The sequence below is a fragment of the Molothrus ater genome, chromosome 11, assembly GCF_012460135.2.
Source record: "Molothrus ater isolate BHLD 08-10-18 breed brown headed cowbird chromosome 11, BPBGC_Mater_1.1, whole genome shotgun sequence".
NCBI lineage: Eukaryota > Metazoa > Chordata > Aves > Passeriformes > Icteridae > Molothrus > Molothrus ater.
In genome coordinates, this window is record NC_050488.2 from 12,238,228 (window position 1) to 12,254,350 (window position 16,123).

A 16,123-nucleotide genomic window follows, 5' to 3' on the forward strand; every position below is an offset into this window, starting at 1 on the left:
CCAATGGGGCTCGGGGGGCGGTGCGGCCGGTCGCTGCCTCCGCCGCCGCCCGGTGCCGCGGCGCAGAGAGCCCCGGAGCGGCCGCGCGGCGCCGGCCCCGCAGCCCGGCTCTGAGCCGCCCGCCCGGCCCGGCCCGCCCCGCCGCGCCCCGCCACCCTCAATGAGGTTCTTCCGACTCACCTTCAAGTGCTTCGTGGATTGCTTCTGAGCCCCCCTCGGCCACGGAGCCGCCCCCGACCCGCCCCCGCTCCCCGGCCCCCCGCGACATGCCCCCCGTCCCCACCGACACGGCCGCCCCGCAGCCGCCCGACGCCCCGCGACGCGACGCCGCCACCGCCACAGCCGCGGCCGCCGCTGCCCCCGCGGGCTCCGGTAAGCGGGGAACGCCGGGGAGGGATGAGCTTGGGGAGGGAGAGAGGGGGGCCCACGGCCACGCGCGACCGCGGCGCGCCCCCTCCCGCCGCCGCGGGGTGAGTCACCGCTCTGCATTGTGACGTCACGCGCCGGTCTGACATCTGACGTCACGCCCCTACGCGCGGAGAGGGGCGCGCGGGGGGGGGGAGGTGCTTTCCCCCCCCGCCACGGCGCCCCCACGGGCGCGCGTGACGGCGGCGTGGGCATCCCCACAACCCCCGTCTCGGCAGAAGGCCCCGGCGGGGCGGAGGGCCCAGAGCCCCCCACGGCGGGCGAGGAGCGAACAGTGACGGCACCACTGGTGCGACCCCCTGGTCCCCCCAAAGAGGCCGCCCCCGAACGGGAGACATGGACCCGGCAGATGGATTTCATCATGTCCTGCGTGGGCTTCGCCGTGGGGCTGGGCAACGTCTGGCGCTTCCCCTACCTGTGCTACAAGAACGGCGGAGGTGAGCCTCGTGCTCGCCCCACGCCGCGGGGGTGCGTCCCGCGGCGCGGGGGGCACCCCCTTCCCGCCCCAGAGTGTGTGCCTGGGGGTCACCCCACGCTGGGTCAGCTCGCCCTGCGCCTTCGAGGGGCTCCCGGGCCAGCCCGCGGTGTTCCGGAGTCACTCACGGGGCGGGGGGTCGCGGGAGCCCCCCACTACCTGCCCGTGCTGACCTACATCGCGGCGAGGGGAGGGCGCGGAGGCGCCTTTGCCATTCGCTGCGTCCGGGCGGGCGGCGCGGGGAAGGGGGGGAATGAAAGGGGGGGCCGGGGGGACGGCGGCGGCTGAGCCGGCCCCCTGCCCCCGGCCCCAGGCGTCTTCCTCATCCCCTACCTGCTCATCGTCTTCGTGGGCGGCATCCCCATCTTCTTCTTGGAGGTGGCTCTGGGACAGTTCATGAAGCAGGGGGGCATCGCCGCCTGGAACATCGCCCCCCTCTTCAAGGGTAACGCCGCGCCCTGCCCGCGCCCTGCCTGCACCCTTTCCGCGGCCCCTGCACCCTGGCTAGGGCCCCCGGCACCCTGTCTGCACCCTGACTGTGCCAGGCTGCACACAGCCTGCTGGGGCTGGCAGCACCCTGCCCACGCCCTGCCTGCTCCCCTGCACCTTGCCCGCGTCCCACTGCCGCCCTTTGCCATGGCCAAGGATGGCAGCTGCCTGCACCTGTGTCCCATGGCACCCCGTGCTGCCCTGCCTGCCTTGCCTGCCCCTGTGGCTCCCTGCCTGCATGCTGCAGGATCCCGGGCAGCTGCTGGATCCCCAGCTCCAGAGGTATCTTGCCGGCTCCCCCCTGGTCCTGTGCCATGCTTCCAGCTGTCCCCACCCTGTCCTGTCCTGCCTGGGGCTGCCAGCTTCCCTGTCCCATTCCCACCAGCTCTCTCCTGTCCTGTCCAGGACTGCCAGCTTTCCCTGTCCTGTCCCTGTCCGTTCTCTGTCCTCCCCCATCCCTACAACACCCCATATCCCACTCCATGCTGGCTGCCAGATGCCCACAGGTGCCTGCAGGCTCTGATCCCCCCGTGCCACAGGTTTAGGCCTGGCCTCTATGGTGATCGTCTTCTTCTGCAACTCCTACTACATCATGATCTTGGTGTGGGGGCTCTTTTACCTGGTGCATTCACTGACGGACACCCTGCCCTGGGCCACCTGTGGCCATTCTTGGAACACGGAGCAGTGCACGGAGCTCTTCAACCTGGACCTGTGCCAAAATGTCAGCATTAACGCCACTGCCAGCACTTGGACCTCCAACTTCAGCTGCACCAACATGACCAACAAGCGCTCACCTGTCATTGAGTTTTGGGAGTGAGTGTGGGAAGCAGGAGGGTGTTCTCTGGGGCTAGGAGTGTCATGCTGGTGCTCAGCACAGCCCCACTCTGCAGGAACAAGGTGCTGCGTCTCTCTGGGGGACTCAGCGAGCCAGGGGAGATGAACTGGGAGATGATCCTCTGCTTGCTTACCACCTGGGTCATTGTCTACTTCTGCATCTGGAAGGGTGTCAAGTCGACTGGGAAGGTAATGCTGGCAGGGGGAACATGCATCAGGGCCACTGGCATGAGAGAAGACTGCAACACGTGGCACTGTTGGCTCCTGCCCTCCTGTGCCACAGCCCACAGGGGTGGGAGGCCTGTGTCCTCCATGTGTCCGGGAGGTGCTTCCAGCTGCTGGGGATGTTCCCAAGCTCTGGTCCTGCTGGGACACCTGTGGCATGTGACAGAGAGCCCTGGCCTGGGGGGGTCTCATGGCCACTCACTGCTCTTCAGATTGTCTACTTCACGGCACTCTTCCCGTATGTGGTCCTCATCCTCCTGTTGGTCCACGGAGTAACACTGCCTGGCGCTCTGGGTGGCATCATCTACTACCTGAAACCTGACTGGTCCAAGCTGGTTGAGGCACAGGTGAGGGCAATGGGGAGAGCAGCAGGGAGTTGGGTGCTAGACAACGCCCTGGCACTGCCATCACCCCGTGACATCCTCCCTCACACCCCAGGTCTGGATTGATGCTGGCACCCAGGTGTTCTTCTCCTACGCCATTGGGCTGGGCGCCCTGACAGCACTGGGCAGTTACAACCGCTTCCACAACAACTGCTACAGGTAGGGCTGTGCCAGCTGCAGGCAGGCCCCCCAGTGTGCCCCAGTGACCCACTGGTGTGTCCCCCAGTACCCCCGAGCACTTCCTTAGATGCTGTGCCCACAGGGATGCCTACATCCTGGCTGTGATCAACAGCTGCACCAGCTTCTTTGCCGGCTTCGTTGTCTTCTCTGTGCTCGGCTTCATGGCCTCTGAGCAGGGCGTGGACATCTCCAAGGTGGCCGAGTCTGGTAAGTGATGGATGCTGGATGCCAACTGTGTCCTCTGTGTCACCCCTTGAGTGGCATCTCTGACCCCACTCTCCTGCAGGTCCCGGGCTGGCTTTCATCGCCTACCCCAAAGCTGTGACGCTGATGCCCTTGTCCCCGCTGTGGGCCACGCTCTTTTTCATCATGCTTCTCGTGCTGGGGCTGGACAGCCAGGTGCTGTGGCAACCAGGGAGATGGGGACCAGAGAGAGGATGGGTGGCCCGTCCCCACTGAGCTCTGCTTTGTGCCACAGTTTGTCGGTGTGGAGGGTTTCATCACGGGCATCCTGGACTTGTTCCCCCAGCCGGGGGCTGGCTCCCTGCGCCGTGAGCTCACCGCTGCGCTCTGCTGCATCATCTGCTGCCTCATTGACCTCTCCATGGTCACACAGGTGGGGGACACTGCCGGCCAGCCCCACACCGGCCACCTGTACCTGTTCCTGAGGCATCACTCCCCATGATATCCCACTGTGGGGCGGGAGCTCACTGGGGCTGCTGCCCTCGTGTCAATGGAGCTGCCCATGGCACGGGGGTCTCTGTGGCGTAGGGGTGCTGTGGGAGCAGGGTGCCCATGGCATGCAGGGTGACAATGCCAGGCGAGGTACCGGTGCTGGCAAGGCTATGACTTGCCAGTGTGGCGGCGAGCTGGGCAGCCAGCACAATGCTGGTGACACGGGCACCTTCCTGGCAGGGCGGCATGTACGTATTCCAGCTCTTTGACAACTACTCGGCCAGCGGGATCACGTTGCTGTGGCAGGCTTTCTGGGAGTGCGTGGTCATTGCCTGGGTCTATGGTGAGGCCAGGGGGACACGGGGAGGGGGACACAAGGGAGGACACAAGGTGGGACACAAGTGCCCCAGCTGACGCCCTCCTCCCCATAGGTGCCGACCGCTTCATGGACGATGTGGCCCGTATGATCGGCTACCGGCCCCTGCCCGTCATGAAGTGGTGCTGGGCTGTGGTGACACCGCTGGTCTGCGTGGTGAGCGAGGCCACCGTGGGTGGGGACACGCGTGTGCCCCCGCCCCGCGCTGCGCCGTGGGCACGGAGCGCCCCCCGGCGGCCGCTGCCGGCACACGCGTGTCGCTGCCGTGGGGCGAGCGCGCGGCTCGGGGGCTCGGCGGTGACCGCGTCGGGGTGGGGACCTCACCTCCCTCTCTCCACCCAGGGCGTCTTCGTGTTCCACGTGGTGAACTACAAGCCGCTGACATACAATAAGACATACGTGTACCCGTGGTGGGGGGAAGCCATCGGCTGGGTCCTGGCACTCTCCTCCATGCTCTGCATCCCCTGCACTGTTATCTACAAGCTCCTGCGCTGCAAAGGCTCCTTGCGCGAGGTGAGGGCAGTGCAGCGGGATCACTCCCGCCTCTGTCCCCACCCCATTCTCAGCCATGGTTGTCCCCTTCTTAGTCCTGTCCATGGCCCAGTCCCGGCCCCAGTCAAATTCCACCTTGCCATCTCAGTCCCTTCCACCACCAGATCCCATTCCTGTCTTTATCACTGTCTGATTCCCATTCAAATCCCACCACTATCCACATTGCCATCACAGTCCCATCCACAACAAGGTCTCATTCCTGTTTTCATCACTGTATCATTCCCATCCAAATCATGTGCCTGTCCCTATTGTCTCACTCCCACCCAAATCCCATCCCTGTCCCCATTGCTGTCTATTCCCACTCTTACTTGATTCCCACCGATGCTTACATCACTGTCTCAGTCCTATCCCTATCCCTATTGCAGTCAGATCCTGTGCACATCCCCATCACTGTCTCCTTTTAATTCCTGTCCTTCTCTCAATCTCATTTAGTCCTTTTCCCATCCTAGACTCACCCCATCCAAGTCCTCTTCCTGTCTTCATTTCTCTCACTCCTTTCAGATTCCTATCCTCACTGCTGTCTTACTCCCAGCCTCACCCAAACCCCATCCTTGCTGACATCACTGTCGTAATCCTGTCAGTCTCAGTCCCATCCCTGTCCCCGTGCAATCTCTCTCTCTTTCTCAATCCCATTTCAATCCCTTTCCTGTCCCAGTCTCACCTCCACCCCCACCCAAATCCCATCCCTTTCCTCTCCCTGTGCATTGCTGGGTCCAGGCAGTCCCAGTGCTGTTGTCTCTGGGCGCTGACGCGATGTCCCCACAGCGCTGGCAGCTCCTGACCACTCCAATCTGGGGCCAACACCACCTGGAGTACCTGACGCCAGAGGCAGAAGCCAAGCTGCTGGCCCCAGAGCCCCCCAAGGAGAAGGCGACGCTCTTCGAGACTGTGATCTGAGCGTGGGGAGGGTCGCGCTGCTCCCGCCCGCCATAGCAATAATGCCAGCACCGCCTCCCACCCACCCACGCTGCCCCGTGCCCCCCGCGCCGCCCCGGCCGCCGGCCTCGCTCAGGGGGAGAACACAGCGAGCTGGGGGGTGCTGGGGGCCACGGAGCCAGGGCAGCCACGGGGCACAGGAGGGGTCCCCGGCGCGGGGGAGCGTGGCAGCCCGGGGGAACGGCAGGGAGGCCGCCGGCTGGGGGAGCGAGTGGGACAGCCCTTCCCTGGCCCCTGCCCGCGGCCCCCATGGCCCCCCACTCACTAACTGCTTCCCGTAGCGTTTGTCTGGTGTAACCCCAACCGCCCCGACATCTGGCAATAAACTGGGAGACCCTGGCAGTCCTGGCACTGCAGGCAGGGGAAGTGGGGCACCAGCAGCGGACAACTGAGGGGTGAGGTGTGGGGTGGTACTGGCCTTTGGGGGAAAGAGGTTTGAAGGGAATCGGGTTCAAGAATTCAGGGACGCCTGGGTTCCTCTCGCTGACTTGCGGGGTACAGGCTGTTGGTGGAGCAATGGGGTCTCCATCCTTCTCCACCACAGGATGTGGGTGCCTGCAGGCTGTACCAAACCCTGGTGGGACTGGGGGTCCCCATGCAGCCAAGGGCTGGCCTTGCTTATCAGCTCCAAGAGGCAGATTTTAGCCCAGAGGCTTTGAGGGTTTTGACTGTCCCCAAGGGGTGGGTCAGGGTCCAGCTGTACCCCACCGGGAGCTTTTCGTATCAGCCTTGTGCCTCCCTACTCCATGCACTGTGCCTTGGGAAAAACCCTGGGCTGGTGAGGGCTGTGTGGACAAGTGGATGAGGCAGCCTCTGGGCATGTAGCCAGAAGTCAAAGGCTTAACCTTGCCCCAGAAGCTGTGAGCTGCCTGAGCCCTGTTTCAGCAGGGTGCCAGCTAGGGAGTGCACGTGCCCTGTGCCCCACAGCAGTAGCTCCTGGGGAGGCCAGCTCCAGTTCATGCCATGGCAATCTGCATGGAGCCCGGAGGAAACCACCAGCATGCTGTGGCTGGAAAACCACCAGGCAGCTTGGAGTGGCTATGTGCCAAAGCCTCGGTTTGATGTCAGTGTCCTGCTGTGCCCAGCATCCCACCTCAGCAGTGCCTTGGGCACCCCATGAAGCGACAAGGGGGAAGAAGTGTTCCCATCTGCCCCAGCCATCCTCAGAGACTGGGCTGGAGCAGTGCCACCATGCCAGGTGTCCATATCCAATTGCTGGGATAACCAGGGTTCAGAGGCTCTTGTTCTGGGGCGCTGGCTTGCCTCACCACGATGCCCTCTCACCCTGGTGGGGTGAGCCAGCAGTTCCTGCCCCACCGGCGATGCACACTGTAATTAGCGCGGGCAGGGCGGAAGCATCACTGATAATTGGCGGTGACTCTTTAGCAGGAGCCTCACGTGCCTGGGGCACGGCAGGACTTTCCGGCAGGGCTGGTCTGTGGGACCGGCTGGCATCCCGGTGTGCGGGGCCTGGCTGACTCCCCAGCACCAAGTGGGGACAAGGGTTGGGCTCAGGGTGCGGGGGCGAGCACTGTCATCGCCTTCGCTTCGTGCCACAGCACGCCCTGGTCCCACCATCCCTTCCTAAAAGGCACAGCTGCAGGGTGCTGCCAGCACAGACGGTGAGAGCACGGGGCCCAGGCAGCAGGTGGGCAAAGGAAAGGCAGAAGACAAGAGTTAAAGGGGTGCCGAGGTTTGCTGCTGGGCTTTCCTCAGGGGTCTCCTGTAGCACCCCCTGAGCCCATAGGAGGGGACGTGGCCCCTGTTGTGCCCTGGCAGGGGCAGGCACCCACAGCGCCATGAACCGGATCACAGTGTACGAGCGCGCCAACTTCGAGGGGCTGAGCCGAGAGTTCACCTGCGACGTGCCTGACCTGCACGAGCTGGATTTTGGGAATTGCATCGCCTCCCTGAAGGTGGAGGGGCAGCCATGGATTGCCTACACGGACCCCAAATACGAGGGGGAGCCGTACGCCTTCGAGGAGGGTGAGTACCCCTCTGTGGATCGGCCCAACAGCTTCTCAGCACTGCGCCTCGTGCACCACGACCTGGGGGACCCCCAGATCACCCTCTACGAGCATCCCAACTTCCAAGGTGCCTGCAAGGTGGTGACAGAGGAGACCAACTTGGCATATGGGTACTTCAACGACCGGGTGGCCTCCCACACAGTGCAGCGAGGGGTCTGGCTGCTCTACCAGCACCCCGGCCGGGGCGGCTGGCACTGCCTGGCGTGGCCCGGGGAGCACCTCGCCGACTACAAACTGGAGCTGAACTTTCAGTCTCGGCTGTCCCACCTGCGCCCGTTACGGCCTGGGCGGCCCCTGGTCTCAGCACGTCTCCTCTGGGAACAGAAGCGGGTGGAGGAGGAGCGGGAGGTGCTGGTGGATGAGATTGAGGGGGTGAACGAGACCGAGTCAGAGCAGGCGCTGGCGGCCAGCAGCAGCCGGGAGTACGGCACCACACTCTGGCAGAGCTTCCACTTCAGCAATGCCACCAGCCTCAAAGCTGGGCTCTCCTTCACACTGACCGTGGAAGCCTCCAACATCTTCACGGTGCAGAAAGGGCACAGCGAAAGCAGCACTCGCCGGCAGCGCGTGGAGGTGCAGCTGCCGGCCAAGATCCCCCCGCACACAGCGCTCAGCATCCAAGTGCTTCGAAGGAGGTGACGCTCTCCGTGCCTGTGCTGCTCACCATCACCCAGAACGAGAGCGTGCGCACGGAGATGGGCGAATACCGCAGCGTCTCAGGTACCAATGTCAGTGCCCGCTATAGCTTAAAGCCACTGCCAGCTTTGGGCAGGGAGCAGGCGGCCACCAAGGGGACAGACACAGTGCCTGGCACCAGGATGGAACTATAGCTCTGTGCCGGTGCTCAGCCATGGCTGTTCCCTCCGTGGTGTGGAACTCACTGTGACACCAGCGTTGACTCCAGCACCCACCCATGGAGGAGCCAGAACCTGCCTTGTCTGGTTGTGTCTGGTGGCTCTGGCTGGCAGGACCTGCTAGTGCCTCCTCCCACCTCGTATTTCCAATAAACCCCCTTCCACAACCACTCGAGTCTGCCGCTACTCGGGCTGAGGTGGGAGTAGGATGGATGAGACACTGGGCTAGGGGGGCACTGAGCTAAGAGGAGACACCAAGCTGGGAGGTGGATATCGGGTTGGGGCAGGGACTCCCGGGCTGAGGCAGAAAACGTGGGGTTGTGGAGGACACCCGGGGACACCGGGCCGGAAGAGCTGGAGTATACCAGGCTGGGGAAGCTGGCGGGGCAAAGGGAGAGCTGGGGACACCAGACTGGACAAGACATCAGATGGGGCGGGGGGTGGGGCAGGAGGACACTGGGCTGAGGCAGCCAAAGTTCCACCGGTCTAGGGAAGCCTGGGGACATTGGGATGAGGGGTGTACTAGGGCAGCGAGGGGGACAGGGGAGATGGGAAGAGGGCGGACACTAGGTTGGCAGGGCCAAACGACCACGCACGATCCGGGGGAGCCGGGGACGCCGAGCCGGCCTAGCCCTGCATACACCGTGCTGAAGCCGCCACCGCGACGCGCTCTCCACCCCAGGACCTTGGGCACGTGTATCCCCAGGGGCTCGCCGCAGGGCCCGTGCCCGTCGGGGCAGACAGAGACTCACAGGGCACACGGGAGGTGCGGGCATCAGCCGCGGAGCGCGGAGGCGCCGGGCGGGATCGGAGCCGCCCCGCCCCGCCCCGCCCCGCCCCGCCCCGCCCCGCCCGCCCCGCCCCGCCCCGGGTCCGCCTCCAGCCCCGCCCCGGGTCCGCCTCCAGCCCCGCCCGGGTCCGCCTCCAGCCCCGCCCCCCACGTGGTCGCCGCCGCCGGTCTCTTTAAATGATGCAACCGCCCGCGCGCTGAGCCCGCCTCCCGCGCACCCATTGGCCCGGTCCGCGCCGGTTCCCCGCCTGCCATTGGCCGGCACGGAGCGCTCTCACTGCCGGTTGGCTGGGCACGGCCCCGCCCCCGGGCGGAGGCGGCAGCATGGCGGCGGCGGCGGCAGCGATGGCGGCGGAGGAAGTGGAGGAGGCGCTGGGGCTGTTCACGGGCATCGGCCTCAGCGAGGCCAAGGCGCGGGAGACGCTGCGCAACGGGGCACTCAGCGCGCTGCTGCGCCGGGCTGTGCTGCAGGTGCGTCCGCCGCTGGCCTGCACCCTGGTCCCCGGTCCTCGATCTCCAGTACCCCGTCACCCCGATGTCACCTGGGGACCCGGCCACCCTGGAAACTCGGTACCCCGGTATCGGTGTCACTCGGTAACCCGATCTCCGGTGTCACCTGGGTACATTGGCACCGTGGTCCCGCTGTCACCTCCTCGACCCCAGCCTTGCCGGGATCCCCCAGCCTCCCGGCCCTTGGCACTCCCCTGTCCCGCTCTTTCCCCCGGTGCCACCGGTTCGCCGGGCCTCGGTCCTGTCCTGATGCTCTCCGGGGTGGTGACAGGCTCGGAGCGCGCTGGGCCCGGCGCTGGACAAGGCCACTGGGACACTTCTGTACAACGCGGCCGCCCGCCTCAAGGACCCGAAACACCTCGGTTTCCTCGTCGGCTACATCGCTCGCAAGGAGATCCTCACCGACCTGCAGCTCAGCGGTACCGTGCGGCCCTGGCCCCGCCCGGTCCCGGCCCCGCGGGCACCGTTCTTCATCCCTGCTCTGTCCCCAGCTGCCCTGGAGTACGTGAGGAGCCACCCCTTGGAGCCCCTGGACGTGGCAGACTTTGAGCGGGCTTGCGGTGTGGGGGTCTGCATCACCCCCGAGCAGATCGAGGAGGCGGTGAGTGGGGCTGGGACCCTGTGGAGACAGCACAGGGGACATTGGACTGGCTCCTGCTGTGCTCCTGCCTGCCTTGCTCACCCCGGAATCCCTGTGCTGCTCCCAGGTGGAGGCTGTGATCAACAAGCACCGAGCAGAGCTGCTGGCAGAGCGCTACCACTTCAACATGGGGCTGCTGATGGGTGAGTGGTGACACCGGGGCAGCCCCTGCCTGGTGCTGGTGGCTGTCACGTCCCTGTGCCTGACTGCCAGTGCCACTGTGCTCCCCTGAATCCCGAGAGCCAGCCCTTTGCCATGGGCAGATGTCGTCCTGCCAGATCCCACACACAGGCAGGGCCATAGTGCCCAGCAACAGGGACAGCCCTGGGGCAAAGGGTGTGGCATTCTGCATCAGCTCCCTGGCTGAAGCTCCCCCGGGCTTGGGCACTGCCCCTTGCCCACGGGGTGCCCTGTCTGCAGGGGAGGCACGGAGCCAGCTGCGGTGGGCAGACGGGAAGACCATCAAGAATGAGGTGGACCTGCAGGTGGGTGTGAGGTTACTGTGTCAGGTGCTGCTGTGGTCCCCTGGGTGTGCTGTGACCTGTCAGCCAGTCCCCTAGGGTGCCCAGCCCTGGGGACAGCCTGCCCCACCTAGGTGCAGGCAGGGTGAGTGGAGTGATGACTGGACAGGACACTAGGACACACCTAGTCCAGGAGCCTTTTTGACTCCTGACTGTGTCACTCTTCTCCAGGTGCTGCATTTGCTTGGGCCAAAGACAGAAGCTGATCTGGAAAAGAAACCAAAGGTAAGGAGAAGGGGAGGCTGCAGACTTGGATGGTATTTCCTTGCCAAGTGTCCCGACAGGATCCCAAATAGCTGCTCTGCCACCATGGGTACAGGTCTAGAGGGAGCTCTGGGGCCAGCAGGCTGGGCCAGGAGGGGAAGGTATGTGCTGCAGCTGGGCATTCAGCATGCTGTGCTGGTCTCTGCAGGTGGCAAAGGCCCGTCTGGCCCCAGCAGAGAAACAGAAGGTGGCTGTGGTGGAGAATGGTAAGAGACTATCCTCTTCCCCAATCCTTTAGTTCCTGCTGGACCTGCTTCTGAGCTGGGCCCTGGGAGCTGTGATCAGGGAGCTCAGCCCCATCTCCCTGCAGGTGACATGGGCACAGAGACAAAGTCACTGCTGGAGCAGCTGCGAGGAGAAGCCCTGAAGTTCCACAAGCCAGGTGAGTGCGAGGTGCTGCTGCCATATATGGGGCCACTCCACTGGCTCTGCCTGGTCCCAGCTCTCCGTGCTGCAGAGAACTTGACAGGCCCTGTGTCCTTCCCCCCTGGCTGCTGGGCTTGGCAAGGTTAGGGCACTGCTGCAGCCCTGAGCATCCTCTGCCTGCAGGAGAGAACTACAAGACTGAGGGCTACGTGGTGACACCCAACACTATGGCCCTGCTGAAGCAGCACCTGGCAATCACGGGTGGGCAGGTGAGGCCGTATCCCACAGCCCAGCAGTTCCACGTGACAGTGACACAGCTGGGGTGGGTGGGGAACACACAGCTCACAGGGGGCACAGCAGAGGCAGCACCCACACAGCACAGGGTGCTCTGCACGATTGCCGGAGGCTCATGTCAGTGTCACTGCTGTCAGAGAAGGTAAAGATCTCCTGCTGAAGGAGAGAAGTGTCCCCTTTGCCTCTTCAGGTACGGACACGCTTCCCTCCTGAGCCTAACGGGATCCTGCACATTGGCCATGCCAAGGCCATCAACTTCAACTTTGGTTATGCCAAGGTAAAAAGCACCAAGCCACCCTGGCCCCTGCCTTTCCCTGCTGCTTGGCTGCTGGTCCCTCAGGGAGCAACTGCTCACTGTCTCTTCATCCCCAGGCCAATGGTGGCGTGTGCTTCTTGCGCTATGATGACACCAACCCCGAGAAGGAGGAGGAGAAATACTTCACAGCCATCCGGGAGATGGTGGAGTGGCTGGGTATGGCTCAGGGCAGGGAGGGCAGGTCAAGCTAGGTGCCAGGGACACCCCTGCATTCAGGTCTTGCTGCTGGACCTTTGGGGCTCCTCCAACCTGTTCCATTTCACCCATCTCCACAGGCTACCAGCCTTATGCAGTGACACATGCGTCGGATTACTTTGACCAACTCTACACCTGGGCCCTGGAGCTCATCCGCAGGTGAGCATGTGGGGCAGTAGGAATGTGCTGGGCTGGTGGTGTTATCCTGCACCGTGGTCAGGGCTCCCCCTTGCCCAGGAGAAGGGTCACTCAAGTCTGGTGATGGCATTTCCTCTCCGTAGGGGTCAGGCATATGTCTGCCATCAGAAGGTTGAGGAGATCAAGGGCCACAACCCACCACCCTCGCCATGGCGGGACCGGCCTGTGGAGGAGTCACTCCTGCTCTTTGAGGTACTCCTAGCTGGGGCAGGTGCTGTGTGCCTTTGGGCTCTGGATCTGTGGCTCAGCTGACAGCTTCCCCTGTCTCCACAGGACATGAGAAAGGGGAAGTTTGGGGAGGGGGAAGCCACACTGAGGATGAAGCTGGTGATGGAGGATGGGAAGATGGATCCCGTTGCCTACCGTGTCAAGTTCACTCCACACCACCGCACTGGGGACAAGTGGTAGGGAGGGCCTGCCATGTCCTGGCACATGTGGTGGGGCTGGATCTGGATCTCCTGGTAGTGAGGAGGTATCAGGAGTAGAGCAGCACCGTGCTCTGCCCCGAGCTGACTCCATTTGCCTTGCAGGTGCATCTACCCCACATACGACTACACACACTGCCTCTGCGACTCCATCGAGAACATCACGCACTCCCTCTGCACCAAGGAGTTCCAGGCCAGGTGAGCACCATGCATGGCATGGCCCAGGGCTGAGCTAGACCTGGGAGCAGCACCTGGTGGCTGCCAGAGTGCTGGGGGACAGTGTGTCCATGTGGCTGAGCTGGGCTGTGCCTGTACCTCCCTTGCAGGCGCTCCTCCTACTTCTGGCTGTGCAATGCTCTGGATGTTTACTGCCCTGTGCAGTGGGAATATGGGCGCCTGAACCTGCTCTACACTGTGGTCTCCAAGAGAAAGATCATCCGCCTGGTGGAGACAGGTGCTGTGAGGTAGGAGCAGGGCCAGCTGCCATGATGGGGCTCACCCACAGCATGCCTGGTGTCACACTGGTGTTTCCTCAGGGACTGGGATGACCCACGTCTCTTCACGCTGACAGCCCTGCGCCGGCGAGGCTTCCCCCCTGAGGCCATCAACAACTTCTGTGCACGGGTAGGCTTTGGGTGGGGTAGGACAGGGCAGATTGCTGCATCCCCTGGCCAGCATGGTCACAGCACGCTGTTCCTCAGGTTGGTGTGACAGTGGCCCAGGCGACAATGGAGCCACATCTGCTGGAGGCTTGTGCCCGGGAGGTGCTGAATGAACAGGCCCCCCGTGCCATGGCTGTCCTGGAGCCCCTCAAGGTCACCATCACCAACTTCCCTGCTCCAAAGGTGAGACTGCCGTGGGCTGTTGTGGGAGTGGGGTTCCTTGAGATCAGCATTCAAGCCCTCTCTCTCCCCAGGCACTGGAGGTCCTTGTGCCCAATTTTCCAGCCGATGAGAGCCGTGGTTTTCACAAAGTGCCCTTCCACCAGACTGTCTACATTGAGGAGACAGACTTCAGGGAGGTAAGCCATGCCCACTGGGCTATACGACCCTCACTCCTGGAGCTATTCCTTGTGCAGCAGGAGCCTGGCAGCCCTGGAAGTGGTGTTCGTGCTGCACACAGAGGTCATTGGTGGGTGTTGAGCACCTGACTGTGACTCCCAAATGGGCCAGCAGCTCTGATGGGCACTGGACAAATGCTGCCTCAGCCTGGCCAGGACATGTCCAAGCAATGGTTCTCAGCCTGGCCTGTCTGTGGGAACATCCCACAGCAACATGGGAGTTCAAACAGCCCTGGATCACTGATCCCTGGGCTGGCAGAGACGTGCTAGAGGGGGACCTGCTGCCCATGCTGGGACCCCTCATGCAGCCGTGAACTCTTTTACAGGAGGCAGACAAGGGCTACAAGCGCCTGGCCCCTGGGCAGCCGGTGGGGCTGCGCCACACTGGCTACATCATCACTGTCCAGAATGTCATCAAGGTGCGTGGCTGTGGGCACTGGTGACATGAGGCTGGGCTGTGGAAAGTCAGGACATGACCATGCCCCAGCAGGGAAGAACAGCTCTATGGTCATGTCATGCTGGCTGCTCTGGACACAGGGAGGGCTCAGGCTGCCTGTGTGGCTGCTGTCTGCCTGTCCTGTCCCTTACAGAGGGGAACAAGGTGTCCCCGAGCTGTGGGGCTGGGGGCTCAGCCCTGGGCCTGCCATATGGGATAAGACTGCTGCCTGACAGCTTAGCTTGTCTCCTCTCCCTCAGGACGTCAGTGGGCGTGTCATTGAGCTGGAGGTGACCTGCACCAAGTCAGATGTGGCAGAAAAGCCCAAGGCTTTCATCCACTGGGTGTCAGTGCCACTGGCCTGTGAAGTGCGGCTCTATGAACGGCTGTGAGTATCCCACTGCCAGCCAAGGCCAGCACAAACTCAGCGGTGCTGGAGCAGCAGCACAGCTGTACAGCAGCAGGCCCTGCTGGGGTCTGCCCCAGACCTTTGGTGGGGAAGATGATGCTTGGGGGTCCCATGAGTGGCACCCTGTTCCCTCATTTGGCAGCTTTGGGATAAGACTCTTATCTCATGGCAGGTTTTTGCACAAAAATCCTGAGGACCCATCAGAGGTACCTGGTGGCTTTCTGAGTGACCTCAACCCTGTGAGTAGTGGCAGCAGCTGAGGTTATGGGCCCGGGGGGGAAGTGGGGACCTCCTGCACCCACTTCCATGAACACCCTACCCCGCTTGGGGCAGGGCCTTACTGTGTCTCAAGGGGAAGAGGAGCTGGGGTGAGCTGGGCTGTGCAGAGGACAGAAGGGTAGGGCTGGCTGAGCTGTTCCCCCTGCCAGGACTCCCTGCGTGTGGTGCACAATGCCCTGGTCGACAGCTCTGTTCGCTCCGCTCGGCCCTTTGACAAGTTCCAGTTTGAACGCCTGGGCTACTTCTCTGTGGATCCCGACAGTGAGGAGGGGAAGGTGAGCCCTGTGGGCTGGGGGCAGTGAGGCAGCCTGCACACACGTGTGCAAGCACCCCCTGCCCGCCATGGGGCTCTGAGCAGACCCTCTGTTTCTCCCCAGATGGTGTTCAACCGCACAGTGACGCTCAAGGAGGACCCTGGCAAGGCCTGAGGGATCTGCTGCTGCTACACCACCGTGGTGCTGCTTCCTTGGGGGTCCTTGCATACCCCCAGTGCCACCGTGCCTTGGTGCAGTCCCCTGGGGTGCCCCACAGCATCGCCTCAATAAACAGAGATCCCAGCCCTGTCACTGCACTGTCACTGCCTCCTGTTCTCCTGCTCAGTCTTAGCGTGCTGGGGTGGGGGTGGTCTCCTGTTTGTCCCCCTGATGGGCTTTGGCAGGGTCTGTGTGTGGGGTGTCTCCCTTGTTCTGGGGGCACAGAGTCTGCTCCTATCTGCTGTGTAGCACTGATGTGACCCCCACGGGAGCTGCAGCTGCCCCAGCCAGCACCATAAGGTTGGCCTGGGGTCAAGGGTGTTGAGGTGGAAGGGAGAGGTGTCTCCGAGAGGTGCAGGCAGGATGGGCGGGTGCAGGGGCTGTGCAGCAGGGCACGGGGGCTGCAGGCGGGGTGTGCACACTGTGTACAAACACCGCCGGAGCGCCCTCCCCCCTTAAGGTGGACTCGAGCGGGGTGCTCCCTGCTCCGCCCCGGGCTGGGGTCAGAGCGGTGT

General features: G+C 63.6%; 2 protein-coding genes and 1 pseudogene across 4 annotated transcripts; all 3 read left to right on the top strand.

Moving 5' to 3' along the window:
* The first annotated feature begins 100 nt into the window (after window positions 1–100).
* SLC6A8 (solute carrier family 6 member 8) lies at window positions 101–5,893 on the top strand. Of its 3 annotated transcripts, none has more exons than XM_036390920.2 (14): window positions 101–372; window positions 645–863; window positions 1,215–1,346; window positions 1,930–2,203; window positions 2,281–2,413; window positions 2,662–2,796; window positions 2,888–2,991; window positions 3,095–3,219; window positions 3,299–3,411; window positions 3,491–3,628; window positions 3,928–4,030; window positions 4,119–4,219; window positions 4,406–4,576; window positions 5,381–5,893. In XM_036390920.2, the coding sequence occupies exons 1-14, from the start codon at window positions 267–269 to the stop codon at window positions 5,510–5,512; spliced, it is 1,986 nt and encodes a 661-aa protein (XP_036246813.1). In that variant the 5' UTR covers window positions 101–266; the 3' UTR covers window positions 5,513–5,893. The 3 variants fall into 3 exon arrangements, with proteins under 3 accessions (XP_036246813.1, XP_054372006.1, XP_054372007.1); XM_054516031.1 differs by having other exon boundaries at window positions 648–863; XM_054516032.1 differs by having other exon boundaries at window positions 103–372; window positions 741–863.
* Window positions 5,894–5,994: 101 nt separating this feature from the next.
* On the top strand, window positions 5,995–8,602 carry LOC118691618 (epidermal differentiation-specific protein-like; annotated as a pseudogene).
* Window positions 8,603–9,545: 943 nt separating this feature from the next.
* QARS1 (glutaminyl-tRNA synthetase 1) lies at window positions 9,546–15,701 on the top strand. Its single transcript, XM_036391300.2, has 24 exons — window positions 9,546–9,693; window positions 10,004–10,151; window positions 10,224–10,333; window positions 10,440–10,515; window positions 10,793–10,857; window positions 11,065–11,118; window positions 11,306–11,363; window positions 11,468–11,539; window positions 11,707–11,792; window positions 12,008–12,094; window positions 12,190–12,289; window positions 12,409–12,487; window positions 12,610–12,718; window positions 12,800–12,930; window positions 13,057–13,149; window positions 13,278–13,415; window positions 13,488–13,575; window positions 13,653–13,796; window positions 13,868–13,972; window positions 14,338–14,430; window positions 14,708–14,835; window positions 15,029–15,095; window positions 15,285–15,410; window positions 15,513–15,701. Exons 1-24 carry the CDS (start codon window positions 9,547–9,549, stop codon window positions 15,561–15,563), a joined length of 2,355 nt encoding a protein of 784 aa, XP_036247193.1. The 5' UTR covers window position 9,546; the 3' UTR covers window positions 15,564–15,701.
* Window positions 15,702–16,123: the final 422 nt, after the last annotated feature.

What these genes read in the sequence shown, in the direction of transcription:
- SLC6A8 (XM_036390920.2), top strand. Translation starts at nt 267, where the DNA reads ATGCCCCCCGTCCCCACCGACACGGCCGCCCCGCAGCCGCCCGACGCC. An exon ending in GTGCTACAAGAACGGCGGAG is followed by an intron (nt 864 to 1,214) that starts GTGAGCCTCGTG and finishes CCCCGGCCCCAG; the next exon opens with GCGTCTTCCTCATCCCCTAC. An exon ending in CCAAGCTGGTTGAGGCACAG is followed by an intron (nt 2,797 to 2,887) that starts GTGAGGGCAATG and finishes CTCACACCCCAG; the next exon opens with GTCTGGATTGATGCTGGCAC.
- QARS1 (XM_036391300.2), top strand. Translation starts at nt 9,547, where the DNA reads ATGGCGGCGGCGGCGGCAGCGATGGCGGCGGAGGAAGTGGAGGAGGCG. An exon ending in TGGCAATCACGGGTGGGCAG is followed by an intron (nt 11,793 to 12,007) that starts GTGAGGCCGTAT and finishes TTGCCTCTTCAG; the next exon opens with GTACGGACACGCTTCCCTCC. An exon ending in CCGACAGTGAGGAGGGGAAG is followed by an intron (nt 15,411 to 15,512) that starts GTGAGCCCTGTG and finishes GTTTCTCCCCAG; the next exon opens with ATGGTGTTCAACCGCACAGT.